At 42.5% G+C, this 24525-nt stretch overlaps 1 protein-coding gene across 1 annotated transcript in view; it reads left to right on the top strand.

The window, feature by feature from the left end:
- LIPH (lipase H) overlaps nucleotides 1–24525 on the top strand; it is a 36870-nt gene extending 12345 nt beyond the window's left edge. Inside the window, exons 4-10 of the mRNA XM_034990629.1 lie at nucleotides 3830–3931; nucleotides 5511–5600; nucleotides 9029–9196; nucleotides 10512–10607; nucleotides 12848–12959; nucleotides 22301–22474; nucleotides 24131–24525. Coding sequence (XP_034846520.1) covers nucleotides 3830–3931; nucleotides 5511–5600; nucleotides 9029–9196; nucleotides 10512–10607; nucleotides 12848–12959; nucleotides 22301–22474; nucleotides 24131–24218 — 830 coding nt within the window. The 3' untranslated portion in view covers nucleotides 24219–24525. The remainder of the gene's footprint in view (nucleotides 1–3829; nucleotides 3932–5510; nucleotides 5601–9028; nucleotides 9197–10511; nucleotides 10608–12847; nucleotides 12960–22300; nucleotides 22475–24130) is intronic.

The following is a 24525-nucleotide window of genomic DNA, read 5'->3' as shown; positions in this document are numbered from 1 at the left end:
AATAATGTATTTGAGAGAGAGAGTGAGAGAGAAAGAGAGAGCATGTTTCATTTCCTTTATGGGATCAAAGGATAGATAGCTTGAATCTGCTTGTGTCCCTTATCTGTTGGGAGCTCTTCTGGCGGGTGGGACTTTCCCCAGTGGTGCGTTAAGAACCCGCACAGCTCTCCCCACCCTGCCCCACCCCCATAGTCCTGATTTGTAGTGTTTCCTGATCTCCATGGTTTGAATACGCTCACCACTGCTGATTTCAAGCTGCCAACCTGACATCCCCAGTCACAAAGTTTGGGAAGAGATGAGCAAAGTCTATAGTCTAGTGCTGGTCCTAGCAGACTCCAGCCCACCACTGCCTCATTCTGTCTCACGCCCCATTTTGCTCCCAGCAAACCTGTTCCCACCACCTACTGTGAACGTGAGTGCGGTGAAACCTGGTTTCTGACCATGGATGGGAAGTCCCCAAGCCAGCCTGCCTTCCATTCTGGGCCTGGGTACCACTAATGGTTCACAGCTCAATTTTCTGGCTCCCCTGACTTTCCCACGTTCTCCAGATGCCTTATCCTCTCTGATCCCCACAGTCAATCTCAGCTGTCCCCCAGAGCAGCTTCGGAGTGAAGTGTTTCCCTTCTCTGCTCACCTTACACCACCTTTTCTGACTGGCCTCACTGGATTGTGGAGTAGGAATTGGGCCTGTTGCCTGGAGACACAGTTCACACCCAACTCCCCCACAATGGATGGTTCTGCTTGTTAATTAGCTAGACCATCATGGCTGCTTCATTTCCTCCATATCTCTCCTTTCATCTGCCCTTCCTTTTGCTTTTTCTCTCCAGGCACCTCTCCTGGTTTTATTTCTCATTAACTTTTTTTTTTTTAAGATTTTATTTATGTATTTGGCAGAGCAAGACACAGCGAGAGAGGGAACACAAGCAGAGGGAGTGGGAGAGGGAGAAGCAGGCTTCCCACGGAGCAGGGAGCCTGATGTGGGGCTCGATCCCAGGACCCTGGGATCATAACCTGAGCCGAAGGCAGACGCTTAACGACCAGGCACCCCTCTCATTAACTTTTTAATGTTGTTGTTGTTTTTAATTTTGAATAGGCTCCCTGCCCAACGTGGCTCTTGAACTCATGACCCTGGGATTAAGAGTCATGTGCTCTACTGACCAAGCCAGCCAGGCGTCCCCTATTTCTCATTAACTTCTTTAACACAAGATGGTGGACCTTAAGTGGATTTTAAAATATTCCAAGTACCTACATCACTTGATAATACATTGCGTTTGCTTCTCAAACTTAAGGGTGTGTCAAAATCGCCTTAGGGGTGCTGGTTACAATACCAACCTCCTGAACCAGCAGTCTGGGGCTGGGGTCCAGGAGTCTACCTTTAAGCAGAAGATGCAGGTGGTCTGAACACCATACTTTGAGAAATGACCTTGGAGCTATGCTGTCCAATCCAGTAGCCACTAGCTACATGTAGCCACTGAGCACTTGAAATGTGGCTAATACAAATTGAGATGTTCTGTCAGTACAAGACACACATTGGATTTCAAAGACTAGGTTAAAAAAGTGATATTAAGAAACCTCAAATTTTTTATATTGATTACATGTTGAAATGATAATATTCTGGATATGCCAGGTTAAATAAACAGGGTTAAATACAGTGTATTATTAAATTAATTCTTCTTATTTCTATTTACTTTTTAAATTGGCTTCTAGAAATTTTAAAATTATATATGTAGCTCACATTATACTTTTATTGGACAACATTGCCTTGGAGAGTTCACGGTGAAGTTGGGGATGGGAAAAGGAGGCCCCTGAAACTGCGCACAAAATATCAGATGTCTGTCTGCGGAGGGGTCTATGTTGGATGTCTGTCTGCAGAGAGGTTTATGTTGGATGTCTGTCTGTCTGGGGAGAGATGTAGGGCTTTCTTCAAATTCTCAGATTGGTTAATGCTGTAATAAAAGTCAATGAGCACCATCTAGACACTTCTGGTGATCTTTGAGCAGTAAGAAAGAGCTCCATTTTCCCACTGTGTTTCTATTCTACAGTCATCTCAAAATGTTCTGGATTCAGATCCAGGAGTCCTTTTATAAGTCTTCTGAAGTAGCTGTTAATTCTACCTCCATTTCTACCTTCCAGATTAAAAAAAAAAACTGAGGTTCAGAGAAGTAAAGTAACCCACCTAAGGTCATATAGCTGGTTGGTGTTAGGTTTGGGGCCCCAAGTCACATCTCTCTGACTCCAGTGGTCTCTGTCCACACAAAATATATAGCTTTTTAGGAAACTGTAACTGTGATTTTTGGCTGGCATTGTAGGCCAATTATTTGCTATGAATTGTCACCAAGGTGATGATATATCCAAACTTCTATCCCCGTCTCCATCTGTGCCTTCTGTCCTAATTCTCAGTAGCACCTTCATCACTCTCAAAATTGCTGTGGTTTGAATGTTCATTCATTCAAACTGATTTCTCTGCGGATTTCTCTGCCATGGATCTGGAGGCTGGTATAAACTGGGGCTCTCACTATTCCTTTTCTTAGACCAAAAGTGCTGCTATCTTATGGGGGGAGGGGGGTTTCCTTAGCAAACTCTTTCTAAGGTCATGAGTTTCTCTTGCTGTGTTGAGAATGTCCTGTGGACCTGGGTGTCTGGGTGTTGGTCCATCTCCACCCACATCAGTTTCAGTGGAGAGCAAACCAAAGAAGAAAAGCTAGAGGGGTGGGGAAGAGAAAGATAAAGAAGGGAGGCAGATCAAGACAAGCCTCAAGGAAGCAAGAGAGTTGGGAGAGGAGAAATAGAAAGATTGAAGCCAGAACCAGGGAAGTCAGGCAAGAATGCCATCTCTTGGATTTTATATCTAACACCAGGGGATGGAAGATGACATTTAAAATGACTTTCATAGAGTCAGGACTCTGAGACATCCCTTGGAACCTTCTTCACTACAGGTAGGTTGCTAGTAAGCAGGGCCTTTGGGAACCTCTGGTGGTTCGTCGTTGACTGTTGTTTTTAAAGTTTTTAGTTTGTGGTTACATCACCAGAGCTGCACTCTTTGTTTTTCCAGCTGATGGTTAGGAATGCCCAGCTCGCATTGACCAAGGGCAAGAAATCAGCTCAGGCATTTAGGGGGTGGGTTAGTTCTGCAAGAACTGACACCCACTTTATTTCCCTCCATGACACCTGGCCTGACCAGTTAGTTTCACACTTTTCCACTGGGTTTGGCAGTGAAACCAAGAGCTCGACAGAGAGAGGTCGTTGCATTGTGAGGCTGCGGCTCTTGTTAAGACACTTGATCTCCCGGAACCTCACTTCCTGCATCTGTAAAATGGGAATAATAGCTACTCAGCCTCCCAACAGGCTTGTGATGTGGATCATATGAGCAAGTATATATGAATAAAAATTGACACTGTAAAGGAGTTTTATTAATAACAAGAAGGAAAGGTTGAGGGAGGTTTCTGGATCATTTAAGATGCAATAAGCATAAGCATAGCATCTGCTTTTTATATGTACCCTCAGGCGCTTTTTTCCTGAGGAACCAGTTTATCCCCATGCCCTGGTCCCCCTATGTGCCCTCCCTGCTGTTGAGCCCTGCACCAGATACAGCTCCTAATGGGGTCTGGATGCCATTCCCAGGGCACACTGCCAGGATAGCCGTCTCTTCTGTGGGAAAAGGCTACAGGGCTGTGGAAAGGTGCCTGACAAAGCAAGATGGGAATGTGAGCGCTTGCCCACCCGAGAGTGCCCCGCAGCCAGTTTGCCATCCTCATGCGGAGGGATCAAAAGCCGGGCTGCCGGTGACTCATGGCGTGGGGCTGCCAAGCCAACTCGGTTTTCTTTCCAGGTCTCGACCCTGCGGGCCCTTTATTCAATGGGAGACCTCCTGAGGACAGATTAGATCCTGGTGATGCACAGTTCGTTGACGTCATCCATTCCGACATTGACGGTAACAGTTCTGTCCTTGTGGGTCAGTGAGTACCCCCTCCCATGCTCCTAAAGAGTCTCCCCCTGAGGGGATCATCATGCAGGGGTGGATTAGGTTCCTCCAGATTCCCTCTTTTCCTGCAGGGCAGGGTTCCAAATCCACCGAAATACTGAAGGGACACTGGTTTAATGTAGGCATCCAAGATGTCTTGCTGGAGCGGAGGTGCTTTTCCCATCAACATTTCTTATTTTTAAGGTGATCATCTTGACCAATCAAGTGCAGGCTGATTTGCACACCATGTGGAGAAATGTTTCCATATATGCAGCGGGCTTTGGATGTATGATTTATGTTTTATTTTCGTAAGCTGAAAGATATGTTCAAGTGTTGTATCTCTATGGAGAGAATTCTGAGCCATCTATAGCTCTCCAGCTCTCTGTGGCTCTTCTTGGCCATTTATGTCTTTTATGGGGCTGATTTTATATGAGGGGTTGGGTACATGATATGGAGGTTGGGGTGATGTTAAAGATGGGTCTTTATATCCAGGTGTCTGGGAGAAGAGCCAGAGTAGAAACCTGGGGAGGGTTGAGGGAACAGAGCAGAGTAGTCTTTAATAATACACCCTCTTTGTGATACAACCACCTGAAACACCCTTAATGGGGGGTGCCTGAGTGGCTCGGTCTGTTAAGCATCCAACTCTTGATTTCAGCTCAGGTCATGATCTCAGGTCAGGGGATCGAGTCCCCCATCTGGCTCCATGCTCAGTGCAGAGTCTGCTTGTCCTTCTCTCTCTGCTCTGCTCCTGCCCTACCCCTCATACCCTGTCCCTAAATAAATAAATAAAATCTTAAAAAAAAAAAAAAAAGAAAGAAAGAAAGAAAGAAAGAAAGAAATTGCCATCTTTGAAAAAAAAAGAAAAAGAAAAACCCTTGACCACCTATCACAGGCTCTCCGGTATGATATTCAGCAATTGTTGGCCTTAGAGGAAATGTCTCTGTGAGATGGCTGCATTAATACTATGCGGTTTGCAAAGTATTACCTTCCTTAAGTGCAGTACCTCCATGCCATTTTAATGCTTGATGGAATGGAGTGATTTATTTTTTATTCTTGGAGAGAGAGTGAATTTTGAGGAAAGAGAATAAGCTTTGCAGTCAGGCAGAGGGAGGCTCACATCCCAGGTTCTGTCCTTTCTAGTGGTGTCATTTTGTTCAGTAAATCTCTGAACCTCGGTGTCATCATCTGTAACTTACTTCATCTGAATTTACCAATGGCTACTTTTTTAGACATGCCCACAGACACATGTAGGTTCTCAATATGTAATAGCTATTATTATTGCGGTGATGCACTATATATGTATACGTGTACAAATAATCATTTAAATCAAGCGTTTTACTGATGGTTTGGGGGTTACAAGGTTAAAGAGAATAAGCAATTATTAAATCAATCTACAATTCTTTCTAACTAATTAGCTAGGTAACTGTGGGCAGAATATTTAAATAAGGATAACACCACCACCACCACAATCCCAGCCTATATCCTTCAAGCAAGTGCACTATGCAATGTGAAAAGTTCAAAAATAAAAGCCTAATGTATTCTCCTTTAGCACTGGGCTACAAAGAGCCATTAGGAAACATAGACTTCTACCCAAATGGAGGATTGGATCAACCCGGTTGTCCCAAAACAATATTGGGAGGTAAGTGCAGATACTTTATCTATTGTACAGTAGTGGTTTTAAAAGGCATATTTTAAAAATCTGATCTTATTCTCTGGATAATAGTCTTTAATAGAAAACAAATCATTTGAGAAGATAGAGATAGTATAAATATAAATTATATCTTAAAAATTATTATTCAAATATACTACTTTAAAAAAGACCCATTGCAGCATTATTTACAATAGCCTAGATATGGAAGCAACCCAAGTATCCATCGATAGATGAATGGATAAAGAAGATGTGGTATATTTATACAATGTAATATTGCTCAGCCATAAAAAGGAATGCATCAGATCATTTGCCATAACATAAATGGAACTAGAGGGTATTATGCTAAGTGAAATTAGTCAAAGACAAATACCACATAATTTCACTCAAATGTGGAATTTAAGAAACTAAACAAACGAACAAAGAAAAAAGAGACGAAGAACAGACTCTTAACTATAGAGAACAAACTGATGGTTACCAGAGAGGAGGTGGGTAGGCGGACAGGTGAAATAGGTCAAGGGGATTAAGAGGACACTTACCATGATGAGCACTGAGTAATGTATAGAATTGCTGAATCACTGTATTGTACCTCTGAAACCAATATAACACTGTATGTTAATTATACTTAGTTTAAAAAATAAATTTTAAAAAATAACCATAACCATATGATTAAAAGCTATTACGAATTATTTCTCTCTCTTGAAAAGGGGTGTCCTTGATCTAGAAATTCCATATCTAGGAATCTCTCCTAGAGAAATAATGGAAAAGGTAGACAAAAATCAAAGTGCGAAGATACCTGACACCACATTATTTATAATAGCTAAATTTTTAGAAATAGTCTAAATATCCAACATGGAAAATGGTTAAATAACTATGGTATGCCCACATAAAGGAATATAATTGTTAAAAAGTCATATTTTCAGATTAATGAAAATGCTTACAATAGGATATTAAGTGCAAAAGACACAAAACTATACAGTATGATACCGATTTGTTTTTTTTAAATGTGTATTTGTACATGTGTTAAGTATAGAAGAAAAGACTAAACATAAATGCTGCAAATAATTATTAGTGGTAAACTGTGGATATTGGACTTCTAGGTGATTTTTGCATCATCATTTCCTATTGTATTTTCTAAATGAGCATTTGTTATTTTATAATGAGAAAAAACTCACAAAACAAAAAATGGGTAGTTAGAGGGCAACATAAAAGTAATGTGGGGGACAGAATTAAAAAAACCCATCCTTAAGTGCTCTGAATATGTATTTCACCATTGCTAGAGAAAGTTAAATAATCAAGGATATGATTCTAGAAAAAGATGATCTTGTTACAAAATGGTAGTTGTATACAACCCCTTGGGAATGACATGGTGTTTGGAAATGATCCAGATGAAATGGCATAAGTAGGGTCTACCATATTGTACCATAAATGGTGCATGCTCAAATTCTGTCCTTGTGGTGTAGCGTAACTACCTCTCAGGAGCCAAAGATAATGTGCCTTGCTTATAGAGGACATTCTCTGTATTGTTATCAATGTCATTGTTTCTGCAAGTGGAAGTTCCAGGAACAATAAGTCAATACTGACCTGTCAGATTTAGTCCAGTCCAGCGTGGCCCCATGCCAACCCATGCTTCTCTTCTCTTGCCCCAGTTTATTTCTGTCCTTCACTGATCTCCTCTATGGGCATAAGTGAACTCAGAGGAAAGAGGAAACATGGGTCTGATTCCAGCACTCAATGCCTCTCCAAGCCACGAACTCATAATCACAACTCCTCTTTTCCTGGGGTTCACTGTTTCCTACTCAGATCCTCACCTCCTTTGTTTACCCATCTTTGGGACCCTGCTCCCTTTTCTGAATGACTTACTTCATCATCGGACCCATCCACCTTCCAACAACCTTTCAGTGCTGTGTGCTGTGGTGCTTCATCATGTCCAACCCTCCTGATGCCATCTCCTCACCTCGCAGCTTTCCTCTCTCACCATTGCACTGCATGGCACCCGCTAGGAATTAACTGGAGGCTTGCCTCACCTCTTCTTGCCCATTCATAGCTTGCAGTGCCACTTCCCATTGTTCATTCCCTCTTACTTCACCCTTCACCCTGTAGCGGAAATGGAACCCCTACCTCTGGGCTTCTCTCATGAATGCCCTGTGTAAGCCCATTAGAGAACCCCTTAGGTCTCTGCCAGGTCGGCCCCCACCTTGGTGTGAGAACATTCTGGAGCTGTCATGGAGCCTTGTTAATTGAGTACAAGGTCCAGGCAAACTTGCTAACTTTTCCATGGTTCTCAAAAATACTAGAGAATCCTTGGGGCACCTGGGTGGCTCAGTCGTTAAGGTCTGCCTTCAGCTCAGGTCATGGTCCCAGGGTCCTGGGATCAAGCCCCGCATCACGCTCCCTGCTCCGCGGGAAGCCTGCTTCTCCCTCTCCCACTCCCCGTGCTTGTGTTCCCTATCTTGCTGTGTCTCTCTCTGTCAAATAAATAAAATCTTTAAAAAACCAAAAAACTGGGCGCCTGGGTGGCTCAGTTGGTTAAGCAACTGCCTTCGGCTCAGGTCATGATCCTGGAGTCCCGGGATCGAGTCCCGCATCAGGCTCCCTGCTCAGCAGGGGGTCTGCTTCTCCCTCTGCCCTCTTCCCTCTCGTGCTCTCTGTCTCTCATTCTCTCTCTCTCAAATAAATAAATAAAATCTTAAAAAAAACAAAACAAAACTAGAGAATCCTTACGTTTATCTCTTACCGACTCCCTATGATCACCCCTCATGCTTCTATTCTGAAAATCTCCCTACCTATAAACCCTCACCTCTTAAAGGTGACCTAAATGTGCCTTTTTACCTAGATTAAGATCTCACCTGAGGGAGCCATTCTATCTCTCCTCATTTTAGTTTACAAGGTCAGTCTTGAGTGTCCTGTTCCCTTGTGTCCCCAGGGTGGAAGCATACCCCATTCTTTTAAAAAGCTGTCTCCTCTGCGTCCCCTCCTTGGGAGTAATCCTCAATACCTTCTTTCTCTGTCCACTAGTTTCAATGTGCTTGCCTTCTGCTGAAAATCTCTGGAGAAACTATCATTGGATTTTTCTCTTCCTTTTCAGTGACAAAGGAAGGGCATAGGTTGAATCCTGATTCTACCACATAATACCTGTGTGACCTTGGTCAAGTCATTTAAGCTCTCTGAGTCTCAGTGTCCTGCTGTGTAAAATGGGGATAACCACGTCTATCTTCTTTCATCCTGCCACGTGCCAGCATGAATCCTGATCTATGGGTGTTTATAAGGATTCAGTGGAATAAAATACATTGAAGCTGTTAGCACAGTGCCTGGCCTATAGGAGACAGATGATGAATCGTGCGTGTATATACCGTGTGATGCGCTATAGTTAAATGCTGCAACTGCTCTCCTCTTTGATCCTTCCTTTTACAATCAAGGATTGCGGTATTTTAAGTGTGACCACCAGAGGTCTGTGTACCTGTACCTTTCTTCTCTGAGAGAGAACTGTTTTATCACCGCGTATCCCTGTGACTCCTACCGGGATTATAGAAACGGCAAGTGTATCAACTGTGGTATACCACAAAAGGAGTCCTGTCCCCTCCTGGGTAAGTCCAAGCAGTTTTCCCCTTTGATTCACAAAGAGTTCATTTTTGGTAGAATCCTCGCACCATTTTACTCTCTAAAAATGGGCCTGAAAGTTACGTGGTTTAAAGAAAATTTTACTTAGCTTTTTCCAGCCAATTTGTTCGGTGAAATCCTCTTGGACCTCCTACTCATGTGTTAGAAAAGCCATTTGTATACGATTTCATCTAGAGGGCAGTGCAACCTCCCTGGACACACTAGCATAAAAAAGAAGGTTCCAAATGAGTTTCCAAGCCCACCCAGGGCATAGTCACCTTACATAGCCAGCTCCCCTGGGGACAGAAACATCCTCTTCATGCACGCAACCTCTCCGCTGGGGGAGAGTCACAGTGGGCCCAGACTCTCCTGTCAAATGACTCCTTCCAACAAACTGTGTCTGTAAATGCCCTCACACTGAACCCTGACTCTTATGTGCGTGTGCAGGGTGGAGTGGGGGTCACAGATATACTGTGGAGGCTGCTTGCATATTTGCTAAGGATTGGTAGCAATATTCCAGACGGTGAGGACTTTGAAACTGGAAGATCATGAGAATTTTCTAATTGTTCAAAGGAAAAACCCATGTTAATATCAGGGCATGCTAGACACAAGGGGTTTTCAACCTAGATTGTGCCTAAGTTAATTGGAAGGCTCTAGGGAGCTTCTAAAAATTACTCATGTTCCCATTCCGGATCAGTCAAGTCAGCATGTGAAGGCCATTCTCTAGGGGTGGGGACAGGAGAGAGAGAGAGACCTCACTGGTAGCACTCCGCCTCATTCCTGCAGGCGCAGACATGAAGGAGAAGAGTCCTCTGCTTGTTGACATAGTCATGGCAAGCTCAGGTTCTGTGTAATTTAGGGGCCTCATTGTAGTTCTTCAAGAAAGCACAATGCTTGGCAAGCGTGATGCTGTTTTAGGTATAAACCTGAATCTGTTTTAATCTATAGAATGAATGTATTACTGAAAAATGTCAGCGCTATTCTTAGTCTACTCAGTATGTGAGAGAACTAGTGTGCTACTAAGAACCAGGGTGATATAATGTCAGTAAAAATGGGGGAGAGCCACTGTGGGGTCATTTTGCAAGTCCCAGCTCTGAGGGATAGGGTAGCAAGCAAGGTATGGTGGATGCAGGGTAGGCATGCGCTGGTGGCTCTGGAGGTCCTCCCCGTAGGGGGTGGGTGGAAGAGGGAGGTTGTCTTGGTGGTGTGGGCGGTCAAACTCACTTCACTCACTACCTTCCCAGCTACTTTGACACTTATATAATACATGTTAATGTTACATTTTTCCAACTTGCTTTGCAGGCTATTATGCTGATAATTGGAAAGAGTATTTAAAGCAGAAAGACCCTCCTATGACTAAAGCGTTCTTTGACACAGCTGAGGAGGAACCATACTGCAGTGAGTGGTGGATGTGGTTGTTTGCTTTGGCCCAACTCCCTCCTTTTTTTTTTTTAAATGGCTGAGCCTCAGCTTCCTGGCTACCTCTTGGCAAATGAAGGCCATGGTGGAGTGTGGACTTTGGAGCTGGAAGGACTTGGGTCGAGTCCTGACTCCAACACATAGTAGCTCTGTGACCTTGGTCAAGACATTTAACCTCTCTGAGTCTCAGTGTCCTGCTAGGTGAAATAGGGATAACAATGCCTATCTTCTGGGTTACAGGGATTAAATCTCAACAAATCATGATTGTTAGCTTCACTGGATGGTTTTTTTTTTTAATATAAATATATGTATATTTATAAAAAATATACATATATATATTTAAGGTAAACTCTATACCTCATGTGGAGCTTGAACTCATGACCCCAAGATCAAGAATTGCATGGTCTACTGACTGAGCCAGCCAGGTGTCCCCTGTGAGCCATTCTAATCACTAAGATCTTCCAGAAAATTTGCTTAACTCCCCAAAGACCTGAGATCGCAGCTAGGTAAAATCAGGTTTCAGCCACATCTCTGGGTCAGTTCCAGCTCCAAAGCAACTGTGATGACCTTCTAAAGACATTGAGGGCTTGGGTATTCCAGATGGGGGCTAAATGGGGCAGCAGATGATTAGATGCCCTGGGAATCAAGTAGGGATTTTCCTGGGCACATCTTGCAATCTTGTTCCCCTTTTCACTTTTCTTAGGAGCAACCCTAATAAAAGAGGTTGCAGATCAGTGGGTTTCCCTCCTCCTTTGGAGCTATGTGTGGCAGCCCAGGGTTTGCTGTCTGCCCGGTCCAAGTGAGGCAAGTGCCCGAGTAATAAGGGGCCATGAAATGGCAACTCTAGGGCTAACCTTATTCCTTCATGGGACCAACATCTCCCCGAGCCTCTGTCCCCTTCTTCGCAAGTCTGATCAAGAGATAGCCAATCTGGCTATCATGGTGGGATCCCCATCTTCCCAAAGCATCACTGACCTTGGGAAGCAAAGAGTGGGGAGGAAGAATAATTCTCTGAACACATCATGCACTCTCACTGGTTCAGTAGGAACACACCAAGCCCAACACTGCCAGAGTTACAAAGAGGCATCCCTTCCCAGCTACTCCTGTAGTATATTTTAGCTTTATTTTTTTTAACTGCATAAGACATTACTCAGGCAATATTTGCTTAGATACACCCATATATATATATTTTTAAAGATTTTATTTATTTATTTATTTGAGAGAGAGAATGAGATAGAAAGAGCATGAGAGGGAGGAGGGTCAGAGGGAGAAGCAGACTCCCTGCTGAGCAGGGAGCCTGATGTGGGACTCGATCCGGGGACTCCAGGATCATGACCTGAGCCGAAGGCAGTCGCTTAACCAACTGAGCCACCCAGGCGCCCTTTTTTTAAAACTTTTTTTTTTAAAGATTTTATTTATTTATTTATTTGGGAGAAAGAATGAGATAGAGAGAGCATGAGAGGGAGGAGGGTCAGAGGGAGAAGCAGACTCCCTGCTGAGCAGGGAGCCGATACACCCATATATTTACCACTTTTTTGATTATCACTTTTTTCTCTTGCATTTTGTAAATATAGGTAAGTGTGCTGACTAATGATGGGAGAATACCTGAGCATGATAAGAATTCTAAGAGGGAAACCTGACTTAGTCTGAGGGTCAGTGAAGGCCTCCTGGAGGAAGTGACATTAAGCCAAAACTTGAAAAATGAGCTGGCAAAGGGGGCAAAGTCAGAGTGTCCAAGTGGGGAGAAGGCCCAGGAGCAAGAGACAGCCTGGCAGTGCAGGTTAGATATGGCATGACTGGGGAAGACATGAGGGGGGCTGGTGGGCATGGCCCAGATTACAGAACACCTTACCAGCTCTGGAGAGTCTCTACATGGCCGCCTGGTTGGTTTTGTCTAAAAGGGCAGGGATTGCGGTGAACCAATCATACTCAGCAGTAGACCATGATACCTCAGTCAGTAAAGTGGGAACACCAGTCCAACTGTGATGCCTAAACATGACAACTGGAGACCACTGAATCCTGCCATCACCCAGGCCATCTTTACCAAAAAGAATGGAAAGGAATATTAGAAAATGCTGCCCTGGATCTTTGCAGAGAAACTAGGGAGGAAGAGAACAAGAGACTCAAGTTATGAGGGAGGTTGGGTTTCTAGGAATTGACCTTTCAGGGGAGCAGTTGAGAGTGTCCCTCTCTTACTGTGCTCTCTCCTTGTTTTGCAGTATATCATTACTTTGTGGATATTATAACTTGGAACAAGAGCATAAGAAGAGGGTCCATTACAATCAAATTGAGAGACAGAGATGGAAACATCACAGAATCCAAAATCAATCAGTAAGTTGGTCTGGGATGGTTTGCAGCTTGCTCTCTCCCTTTTTGCGCAGAGAAATTAAATCCCAAATATACCGACTTTCTTATTTATGGGTTTGTACTTGTCTTTGTTCTACAAAAGATTTAAGGGAGTAATTGCTGCTTTTATATATAGATAGATACATATTTTTAATTAACATATAATGTATTATTTGTTTCAGGGGTACAGGACTGTGATTCATCAGTCTTACACAATTCACAGCGCTCACCATAGTATATACCCTCCCCAGTGTCCATCACCCAGCCACCCCATCCCTCCCACCCCCCTCCATTCCAGCAACCCTCAGTTTGTTTCCTGAGATTAAGAGTCTCCTATGGCTTATCTCCCTCTCTGGTTTCGTCTTGTTTCATTTTTCCCTCCCTTCCCCTATGATCCTCTGCCTTCTCAAATTCCACATATGAGTGAGATCATATGATAATTGTCTTTCTCTGATTGACTTACTTTGCTTAGTATAATACCCTCTAGTTCCATCCATGTCATTGCAAATGGCAAGATTTCATTTTTTGAGGGCTGCATAATATTCCATTGTATGTATATACCACATCTTCTTTATCCATTCATCTGTTGATGGACATCTGTGCTCTTTCCATAGTTTGGCTATTGTGGATATTGCTGCTATAAACACTGGGGTGCAGGTGCCCCTTTGGGTCACTACATTTGTATCTTTGGGGTAAAAACGCAGTAGTGCAATTGCTGGGTCGTAGGGTAGGGAGCAATCGCTTCTTGTGGCTCTTGATCTTCTAGGCTCTTTACAAATGAAAGTGGTACAGAGATTTATTTTCTTTTCCTCTTTCCTCCCTCCCTTCCTTACCCACCCTCCTTCCCTTCCTTCCTTCTTCCCTCACTTCCTTCTTTCCTCCCTCTCTCACTCTTCCCTCCCTTCCTCCCTCTTCTGCTTCATTTTAAAAAAACATTTAATTACAAAAGTCATCCTTGCTTGCTATAAAGGATTTAAACAGTAAATAAATACATAGCATAAAGGGCGCCTGGGTGGCTCAATTGGTTGAGCATCTGCCTTAGGCTCAGGTCATGATCCCAGGGTCCTGGGATCGAGTTCCGCATCGGGCTCCCTGCTCAGTGGGGAGTCTGCTTCTCCCTCTGCCTGCCGCTCCCCCTGCTTGTGCTCTCTCTCTGTCTCTGACAAATAAATTTAAAAAAAGGAAATATATAGCATAAAATATGTAACATAAACATGCAAATACTTGCCCCATCCCAACAATCCCACACCTAAAGGCACCCACCCCCACACACATTTCAATTTTTTTGTGAGCTCATACATATATATAAACATATATATGTATGTTTTTGAAACTCAGAAAATGTGATTTGCAATAGAAAATTGGAAACACCCTAAAAATCCAACGATGGGGAAATGGTTAATTAAATATTCTCATATAATATTATTTATATGTTCATTTATGAAACTATATTAAATGAAGTGCTTATAATGTGCGAAGTGGAAAATGCAGGATATCAAATTATATAAAGTATAAAATTAGTTCAACAATGCCAAAAAAGTGAAAAATAAATATGTCTAATATGTTAGATTGTCCCTTAGTGGTAGGAATATGAGTGCTTTCTTTTTTTTTAAAGATTTTATTTAAATCTTTAGATTTTAGATTTAAAAATAGAGAGAATGAGAGAGAGCACATGAGAGGGGGGAGGGTCAGAGGGAGAAGCAGACTCCCTGCCGAGCAGGGAGCCCGATGCGGGACTCGATCCAGGGACTCCAGGATCATGACCTGAGCCGAAGGCAGTCGCTTAACCAACTGAGCCACCCAGGCGCCCTATGAGTGCTTTTTTAAGCTTCTCTTTACGTTTCTTTTTTCAGCTTCTCTTTACTTTCTCTTTTACTTTTATATGTAGTTGTGTATATATATATAGTTTAAAAATAGTTAATTGTTTTCATCCATTAATTTATAATCAGGAAAAGGGGGAAAATAACTCAAAACCTTTAAGCAAAGAAATTTAAGGCTCATTTTATTTATTTATTTATTTTTTTTAATTTTTAAAAAGATTTTATTTATTTATTTGACAGAGAGAGACACAGCAAGAGAGGGAACACAAGCACGGGGAGTGGGAGAGGGAGAAGCAGGCTTCCCGCCCAGCAGGGAGCCCGATGTGGGACTCGATACCAGGACCCTGGGATCACGACCTGAGCCGAAGGCAGACACTTAACGACTTAGCCACCCAGGCGCCCCTAAGGCTCATTTTATTCATTTACTAAGGAAACATTTTTGGGGGGTCCTATTATCTACCAGGCACTTGGGTTGTCTGTAGGCTTCACTCATAGAGAACCAACTGGAATGTCATCTGAAACTGGCAATTGCCTAAGGCTTCACTGTGTAGATGCATAGAAAAGGTGTGTCTTGGTGGTCTGTAGGTGACTTTTTTTTTAAGACATCCTGGGATCATAATAATAACAGCCTTTGTTTATTGAACTAGGCATATTACACTCGCTGGCTAATGCAGATCACACTAAAACCTGTGAGGTGGTATTACTATCTGTATTTTATATATAAGTAAACGGAGGCTCAGATGTCCCCAAACCCAGTAGGGCTGCATTTTCAGGGAGGGCACCGCTAGGGGGCGCATCTAGAATAACCAGCGACAGGCAGTTTATAGGCTGTGATCTTCAGTAAGGAAGCTAGGCAGAGACCCCATCTGGAGATTCTAAGAAATAGCGGGGGAAATTATGCGGTCCTATAATGAGAAATGCTCACTTAACAAAATTTGGTTATTCATGCCAATAACTGGTTACATATTGGCTTTATATGTCTTAGAAATTTTAATTTTCTGTAGTAAATTTCTCCCAAGTAGGCCTTTCTAAATGTGAAGGGTTTTTTCTTGATTAAGAGAGAGACCTTAACATCTCTGTTTTATTCACGTTTAGTCATTCTTAGTTTAGTCATGTTTGTGAAAGAGTCATCACCAATCAGAGAATATACGGGAAAAAAGAAAATGGTTGTTCTATTCCATGGTGAGATTATGTCTACTTTTCTCTTTTTCGCGAGGTAAACTTTTAGTTTTTAGTATTTAGTGTTTTTATAGTTTAAGAAAGAGAAAATAATATCAGAGAATGTGCCCTGGGTTTATTCAGTCTTACCAGACTATGGGTACAAATGGAGTCACATTCAAAGATATTATCTGCCTGGTGACTCTCCCTGTATCCGTGTCTTGGATGTATTGCTTTTTTTATTTTTAAACCTTTTTTAAAAGTTAAGATATAATTCACATACCATAAAATTCACCCTTTTAAAGTTTACATTTCAGTGGTTTTTAGTATATTCACAAAATGGACAAACATTACTATCATCTAATTCCAGAACATTTTTATCATCTCAAATAGCAACCCCAGGGGCACCTGGGTGGCTCAGTTGGTTAAGCGGCTCAGGTCATGATCCCAGGGTCTTGGGATTGAGCCCTGCATCAGGCTCCTTGCTCAGCAGAGAGCCTGCTTCCTTCCCCACCCCCACCCCGCCACTCCCCCGCTTGTGCTCTTTGTTAAATAAATAAATAATATTAAAACAAACAAACAAACCTTAAAAACTCAAAAAGCAACCCCATACCTATTAGTAATTCCTCATTCCTCCTTCCTTTCCAGCTCCTGTCAACCACTCATCTGCTTTCTATCTCTATAGATTTCCATATTCTGGGCGTGTCACATAAATGAAATCATACAGTATGTGGCCTTTTTGTGTCTGGGTTTTTTTTTTTTGCTTAGCATAATGTTTTCAAGATTTGATAGCATGTATCAGTACTTCATTTTTTTATGGCCAAATAATACTCCGTGGTATGGATAGACCCATTGTATTTTGATCCACTGACCTCTGGGTTATGGGCCCAGCTCACTCCCACTGTGCCACTCTTTACACATACCACATTTTATTTATCCTTTTGTCAGTTGATGGACATTTGGGTTGTTTCAACTTTTTTGGCTATAAACATATGTGCACAAGTTTCTGTGTAGACATACATTTTCATTTCTCTTGGGTATATACCTACAAGTGGAATTGCTGGTTATCGTATGATAACCATGTATTTCACATTTTCAGGAACTGCCAAATTGTTTTCCAAAGCAGCTGCACCATTTTACATTCCCACCAGCCATGTGTAAGACTTCTAATTTCTCTACATCCTTGCCAACACTGTTAATACCTGTTTAAAATTTTTTTCTTTTGCATTGTGATTAAAAAATACAGAACATAAAATTTACCATCTTAATCATTTCTGAGTTTAGTAGTGTTAAGTATAGTTCACATTGTTGTGAAACAGACCTCCAGAACTTTCTCATCTTGCAAAACTGAAACTCTATACCTGTTAAATAACAACTCCCATTTCTCCCCACCCTCTAGACCCTAGCGAGCACCATCCTAATGTTTCTACGAATTTGACTACTTTAGATTCCACTCATATAAGTGGAATCACACAATATTCATCTTTTTGTGGTTGGCTTATTTCACCTAGCATAATATCAAGGTTCATCCAGGTTGCAGGATGAGACAGGATTTCTCTTGTTTTATCAAGGCTGAATAATATTCCTTTGTGTGTATGTTTCACGTTTTCTGTATATATCACAGGCATGTCTGTCTTCTTTATTGTAGCCATTCTAGTGGGCATTATGTTATATCTCATGGTTTTGACTTGTAATTCCCAAATGATTAATAACTTTGAGTTTCTTTCATGTGCTTACTGGCCAATTCTATATCTTTTTTTTGAGAAATATCTATTCGGATCCTTTACTCATTTTTTCCCTTTTCAATAGACTTCATTTTTTAGAGCAGTTTTAGATTCCCAAAATTGAACAGAAGTGCAGAGATTTCCCATATACACTCTTGGCCCCATACACACAGCCTCCCTGACTATCAAAGTCTGGATAATAGAGTGGTACACCTGTTAAGACTGACACATTATCATCACCCAAAGTCCATAGTTTACATTAGGGTTCACTGTTGGTGTTGTACATTCTGTGGGTTTTGCCAAAGTATAATGACATTTATTTACCATTATAAGATCATGGAGTAGATCCTATAATCCTAAAAATCTTCTGTGTTCTGCCTATTGTATCCATCTCTTCCCTTTAACCTCTGGGAACCACTGGTCTTTGTACTGTCTCCACAATTTTGCCTTTTCCAGAATGTCATGTAGTTGGAATCATACAGTATGTAACCTTTCCAGAGTGGCTTCTTTCACTTAGTAATGGGCTTTAAGTTTTCTTCATGTATCTTCATAGCTTACTAGCTGATTTCCTTTTAGCACTGAATAATATTCCGTTGTCTGGATGTACTACAGTTTATTTATCCGTTCTTCTACTGAAAGACATCTTGGCTACTTCCAAGTCTTGATAATTCTGAATAATGCTGCTATAAACATCTGGGTACAAGTTTTTGTGTGCCTCACTCACTTTAAAATTGGGTTATTTATCTTTTTATTGTTGAGTTGCAAGAGTTCTGTAAATACTCTGGCAGAAGTCCTTATAGTTTTAGGCCACACATTTAGGTCTTTGATTCATTTTGAGTTCATTTTCGCATGTGGAATGAGGTAGGGGGTCCGACTTCATTCCTTTGCCTGTGGATATCCAGTTGTCACAGCACCCTTTATTGAAAAACCTATTCTTTCTCTGTGACTGTCTTGACACCCTTGCCTAAATCAATTGACAGTCAGTGGAAAGGTTTATTTCTGCACTCTGAATTTTCTTCTATCGATCTATATATTTATCCTAATGCAAGCACCACAGTGTCATGTAGCTCACTATAGCATTATTGAAGCTTTCTAACAAATTTTGAAATCAGGAAGTATGAATCCCCCAAATTTGGTCTTTTTCCTTTCTTTTTTATTTAGAGAGAGAGAGAGAGTGCATGCTGGGCAGGGGGTGTGGTGGGCAGAGGGAGAGAGAGAGTCCTAAGCAGCCTCCACGCCAGGCATGGAGTCCACCATGGGGCTTGATCTCAGGACCCTGACATCGTGACCTGAGGTGAAATCAAGAGTCAGATGCTTAATTGACTGAGCCACCCAGGCACCCCAAGTTTGGTCCTTTTCAAAGTTGTTTGACTATTCTGGGTCTCTTGAATTTCCATATGGATTTTAAATTAGTTTGTCAGTCTCTGGAAAAAAAAAAATAAGGCAGCCGGGATTTTGATAGAGATTGTTTCTGCCCCTGAGGGGGTAGGAGGGTTGTTTACTTAGAATTCATTTTTAGTTCACCCCTCCCCGGAGTCTCCCATTCAACTCCCCACCTTTTTTTTTTTTTTAGGATTTTATTTATTTATTTGACAGAGAGAGACACAGCGAGAGAAGGAACACAAGTAGGGGGAGTGGGAGAGGGGGAAGCAGGCTCCCTGCTGAGCAGGGAGCCCGTTGTGGGACTTGATCCGAGGACCCTGAGATCATTACCCGAGCTGAAGGCAGACGCTTAACGACTGAGCCACCCAGGTGCCCTCAACTCCCCTCCTTGAGTGGCTTTGTTCCCTGTCCTACTGCCCTGCAAGGCCATGAGAAAGAAAACCCATTACTAGCTTTCGCAAGAGGACAACAAAAGGTGATGTGATTTCAGTATTTCTGCCTCCACATATTTTTGAGCCTTCCCAGTATTCTTCACTTTCCCCTTCGGTGCAATTTAGAGGGTTTTTAGTTTTGTTTTTGTTTGAATTGTAGCCATCACCAGGAGCTGTTTTCAGGCTGTTTAGTGCACCGTGCTACCAGAAACAAACATCTGGCTCCTATCATCGGTCATAATCTGTAGCTCGCTGGCTGTCATTCCCTTTATTCGGGTATGAGCCCAATCCCTTGGGGAGTGCCGCACCCAGTCTTTCCAGACATCCCTCCAGGTGGAAGAGTGGGTTCCACTTGTACTCATAGACAGGCTTCTCAGCTGCAGGAAGGCTTTTCCCTCTCCTGCCTTCCGTCTGCCCACGCTGGGTTTTGCCATCTGCTGGTGGCATCACCCCCTCTTGAAGTCCCTGCATGCTCGTGGTTGCACAAATGTTCTCGGAGAGGGATCCAGTTCGGGCTCACTGGCTGCAGTTGGTTATCCTGTCTCTTTAGTCCTCACTTGGAACCTTCCATTTTTCCTTGACTTTCTTGACTTTGACACTTACAGGTCAGTTATTTTCAGAATGCCTTCAGTTTGGGTTTGTCTGATGCTTCCTCGTGATTACATTCAGATCACGCATCTCTAGCAAGAACTGATGTTGTGTTTGGCTCAGCGTGCCCTATCAGGCGGCCCACAACTTTCCATGAACGTGGATCAGTTCATTAAGGTGGTTTCTGCCAAGTTTCTTCACTATCAAGTTCTGTTTTTCCTTTGTATTAATAAGTATGTTGCACAGAGGTACTTCAAGACCATGTAAATGTTCCATTACTCCTCAAACTTCTACCCACTAGTTTTGATGTTTTGTGGTTGAATTGTTACTACGATGGTTGCCAGATGGTGATTTTTCTAATTCGTCCTTTAGGAAAAGCTTTCTCTTCTCCCCATTTATTTATTCCTTTAGTTGGTTATATCAAGATGGACTCATGGATTTTTATTTTGTTAATGGGGACTTACACTCAGTTACTACCATTATTTATTTAAATTGTCTCAAATCTGGCCAGTGAAATCTCTTCAAACTGGGTCTGTGCCCTTTTTTAAAAATGCATTTTTGATCATGATGAGGACACATAATGTAAAATTTGTTATCTTAATCATTTTTAAGTGGACAGCTCAGTAGTGTTAAGAATATTCACATTATTGTGAAATAAATCTCCAGAACATTTTCATCTTGCAAACTGAAACTCTACGCCCATTGATCAATAGCTCCCTTTTCCTTCTTCCTCCAGCCTCTGGTAACTACCATTCGACTTTCTGTTTCTATGACTTTGGTTACTCTAGATATCTTATATAAATGGAGTCCAACAATATTTATCTTTTTGTGACTGGCTTATTTCATTTAGCATAATGTCCTCAAGGTCCATCCATGTTGTAGCATATGGCAGAATTTCCTTCCTTTTTATGGCTGAATAATATTCCATTGTATGTAGATACCACATGGTGTTTATCCATCCAGCCATTGATGGACATTTGGGTTGCTTCCACCTCTTGTCTCTTGTGAATGATGCTGCTATGAACATGGGTGTGCAAATATCTTTTTAAGACCTTGCTTTCCCAGAAGTAGAATTGCTGGATCATGAGGTAATTCTTTTTTTCCTTCTTCAAAGAGACCCCAGACCCTTTGCCATTGTGGTCGTACCACCTTCCATTCCTAGCAACAGTGCATGATTTCTCCATATCCTCGTCAACACTTATTTTCAGTTTTTTGTTTTTGTTTTTTTTTAATAGTAGCCATCTGGATGAGTGTGAAGTGATTCTAGATCCTTTGGAACATCTCCCACCATTCTTTGAGCACTTCTCATTTTTAGGCACACAGTTGTTGCAGGCTCGCTTTGCACTTTCCCTGACCTAGCCCTGGAATCAGCCATTTCTCCTGGAAGAAGGAGGTTTTAGTGAAGATGGTGTTTAGAAACTAAAATCTGGGGACCTTTCAGATTAGTTTTACATGTGGCATGTTTGCTCTCCACAGGACTTACACATGATTCTAGTGAGGCTGGGGTGACACACACCCCCCTCAGCCCCCATTCCCACCTCCAAATTAAGGATTGATTTCTAGAGCAAGCCTCCCATTTCTGAGCCCAGGGTGGGTCTCCGGAGTCTCCTCCCCCAGCTCCCCAGAGGGACATTGACCCAGCTAAACCTCCCCAGTGGATTTACCTTAGGCTCAATGTGAGATTCCAACTGTAGGAAACATTGCACACTTGGGAAAAAGTATTGGAACCTGGGATTTAGCTCTCTTATTTGAGAGGCAGGACTGAGAAAACAGATGCTGAAGCACAACTTTTCAGTTAGTTAGCTAGCTGGGCTAATGATATACATACGCTTCTAGCAATGCAGTTTCATGGAAAGACTAACTTTGAACTCAGAAGTGAGTATGAGTCCCTGCACTGGTGCAGACAAGTCCTGTGACCTGGGGGAGTTTAAGCTCTATAAGCATCTGTTTCCTTGTCTGTAAAATGAATAACACTCATCTTGAAGAATCTTTCGGGGGAATGGAGACATGTCAAGAGCTGAGGATGCTAACTGGTGTATGGTAGGCGGGCATACCTCTCTCGTGCCACAGTATGTCATCATTCCTGGGGCCAGAAGCTTCACTTACGCAGTCCTTTGGAACCCAGCAGAACTTTGGGGTCAAGTGGTTACCTGCTTATGAGTGATTTGTAGGCTTCATTAGCAGTCTACATCCACTTAAAAATTGTTATCTCTTCCTTCCAGTGAACCTGCAGTATTTCAGAAATACCACCAAGTGAGTCTGCTTGCAAGATTTAATCAAGACTTGGATAAAGTGGCGAACATTTCCTTGGTGTTCTCTACCGGATCTGTTATAGGCCCCAAGTACAAGCTCAGGATTCTCCGCATGAAGTTAAGGTCACTTGCCCACCCAGAGAGGTGAGCCATCGGCAGAGTTTGACAAGCCCTTGTTTTCCAAAGACCTTCTCAGTTCCTGTCCAATCTGCTTGGTCTGATGTTTTAATAGGACTTCATCCATTATAATGAAGGAGGGGAGGGGTTTTCCAAAAACAGACTTGATGAAAGCCAGTAACCCCATAATTCAAGAAAATTTTACTGGTAGGCACTTAAAGATAAATGGCCCAATAATCCAAAGAAATAATGTTACATGCTTATAGTTATATAATTCTTCCCTAATCACTCCACCCACACTGCTTGCAAGTATTTTTGTTGTGGAAAAGAGCCTCATAATTTGGCAAACACAGAGCCTCATATAAAAAAAGGTACAGAATAACGAATATTTTATTCCATTGATACAGTATGAAAGTACTATCTCGATGATGAATTTGATAACTGCACAGAGAATGTCCTTGTTCTTAGGAAATACACATTGAAGTATTAAGGGGTAAGCAACCTATTCTCAATTGGGTCAGAAAAAATAAGCAACTGTGTTTGTGTGTGTGTGCGTGCGTGTGTGTACGGGGGGGGACTGTCAAACTGGGGGAGGAAGAGCAAAGCTGTGGTGCCATGGGCGCTTTGTGACTAATGCCACTCCAACACATAGTCCTAGCATCCCATCTGCCAACAAGACAGAGGTGGACAATGCTGTGAGCAGTCAGTGATTTACGCTTATGACTGCCTTTCTCCTGAAGGTTTAGGGTACCCGAGAACATTTCATAATACACCTTTCTTCTAAGAGGACAGTCATGACGTCTTAAAACCATGGGACTTTTTAATACTTTTTTTTCTCTGATCATCAAAAGAATACATGTTGATTTCATAAAACCTGGAAAGTACAAAGGTGTTAAGAAGCAGAACGATATCGCCCATCATGTCATTATTCAGAGGCAACAGTTGTTAATAGTTCAGGTTATTTCTTTCTTTTTTTTTTTTTAAGATTTTATTTATTTATTTGAGAGAGAGAATGAGAGAGAGAGAGCATGAGAGGGGGGAGGGTCAGAGGGAGAAGCAGACTCCCTGCCGAGCAGGGAGCCCAATGCGGGACTCGATCCTGGGACTCCCAGGATCACGACCTGAGCCTAAGGCAGCCGCTTAACCAACTGAGCCACCCAGGTGCCCTGGGTTATTTCTTTCTAATCTCCTTTCTATTATTGCTTTAAACCTAGATGAAAATAAATAAATAAAATCTTTTTTTTTTTTTTAAAGATTTTATTTATTTGACAGAGAGAGAGACAGCGAGAGAGGGAACACAAGCAGGGGGAGTGGGAGAGCGAGAAGCAGGCTCCCCGCTGAGCAGGGAGCCCGATGCGGGGCTCGATCCCAGGACCCTGGGACCATGACCCGAGCCGAAGGCAGACGATTAACGACTGAGCCACCCAGGCGCCCCAAATAAATAAAATCTTAAAAAAAAAACAAAAACAAAGCTAGACGAAGTTAGGTGGCAAATAACATCTTACATCCTGCTTTCTTATTGTTGCTGATCTTGCTCTGCTTATTTACCATAAGCATTTTCCTATCACGTTAGAAATAATTGCTCCACGATATTAGATCCTAAGGACAGAATATGATTTCCTTTCCTAGAATGGGCTCTGTTTACTACTTGATTGACAAGTCTATTCTGTCTCGTGTTTGCAGGCCCCAGTTGTGCCGGTATGATCTTGTGCTGATGGAGAACATGGAGACGGTCTTCCAACCCATCCTGTGCCCCAACTTGCTGATGTAACTGTTGTTGGGACACTCGGGCACCAATAACGTCAAGAAAGCTACAACTGTAGGCTTTTTTTAAAGCGTCACCTCACCTTTTCCTCAAGGCACAAAAAAGTATGGGTGCTTTTCCAGCAGCGTCCCATGGATGTCACATTGCAAAATGTCAAACGACCTTGGATTATGGAACGGTCCTGGGAGGGGAGCCCCTAAGTAGGGCAAGTCAGAAATAGCCAGGCTCCCAAGAGCCCAGCGCCTGTCTGGCTGCGTCCTGGGGCCTCTTTGTCCCGGCCTGTTGGCTCTGCTGCCAGTCACTCGGGCAGCTC

This window comes from Mirounga leonina, unplaced genomic scaffold (genome assembly GCF_011800145.1).
Source record: "Mirounga leonina isolate KUSES-001 unplaced genomic scaffold, KU_Mleo_1.0 Mir_115, whole genome shotgun sequence".
NCBI lineage: Eukaryota > Metazoa > Chordata > Mammalia > Carnivora > Phocidae > Mirounga > Mirounga leonina.
The sequence above is the reverse complement of the archived record's forward strand: the minus strand, read 5'-3'. Positions and strand labels throughout refer to the sequence as shown.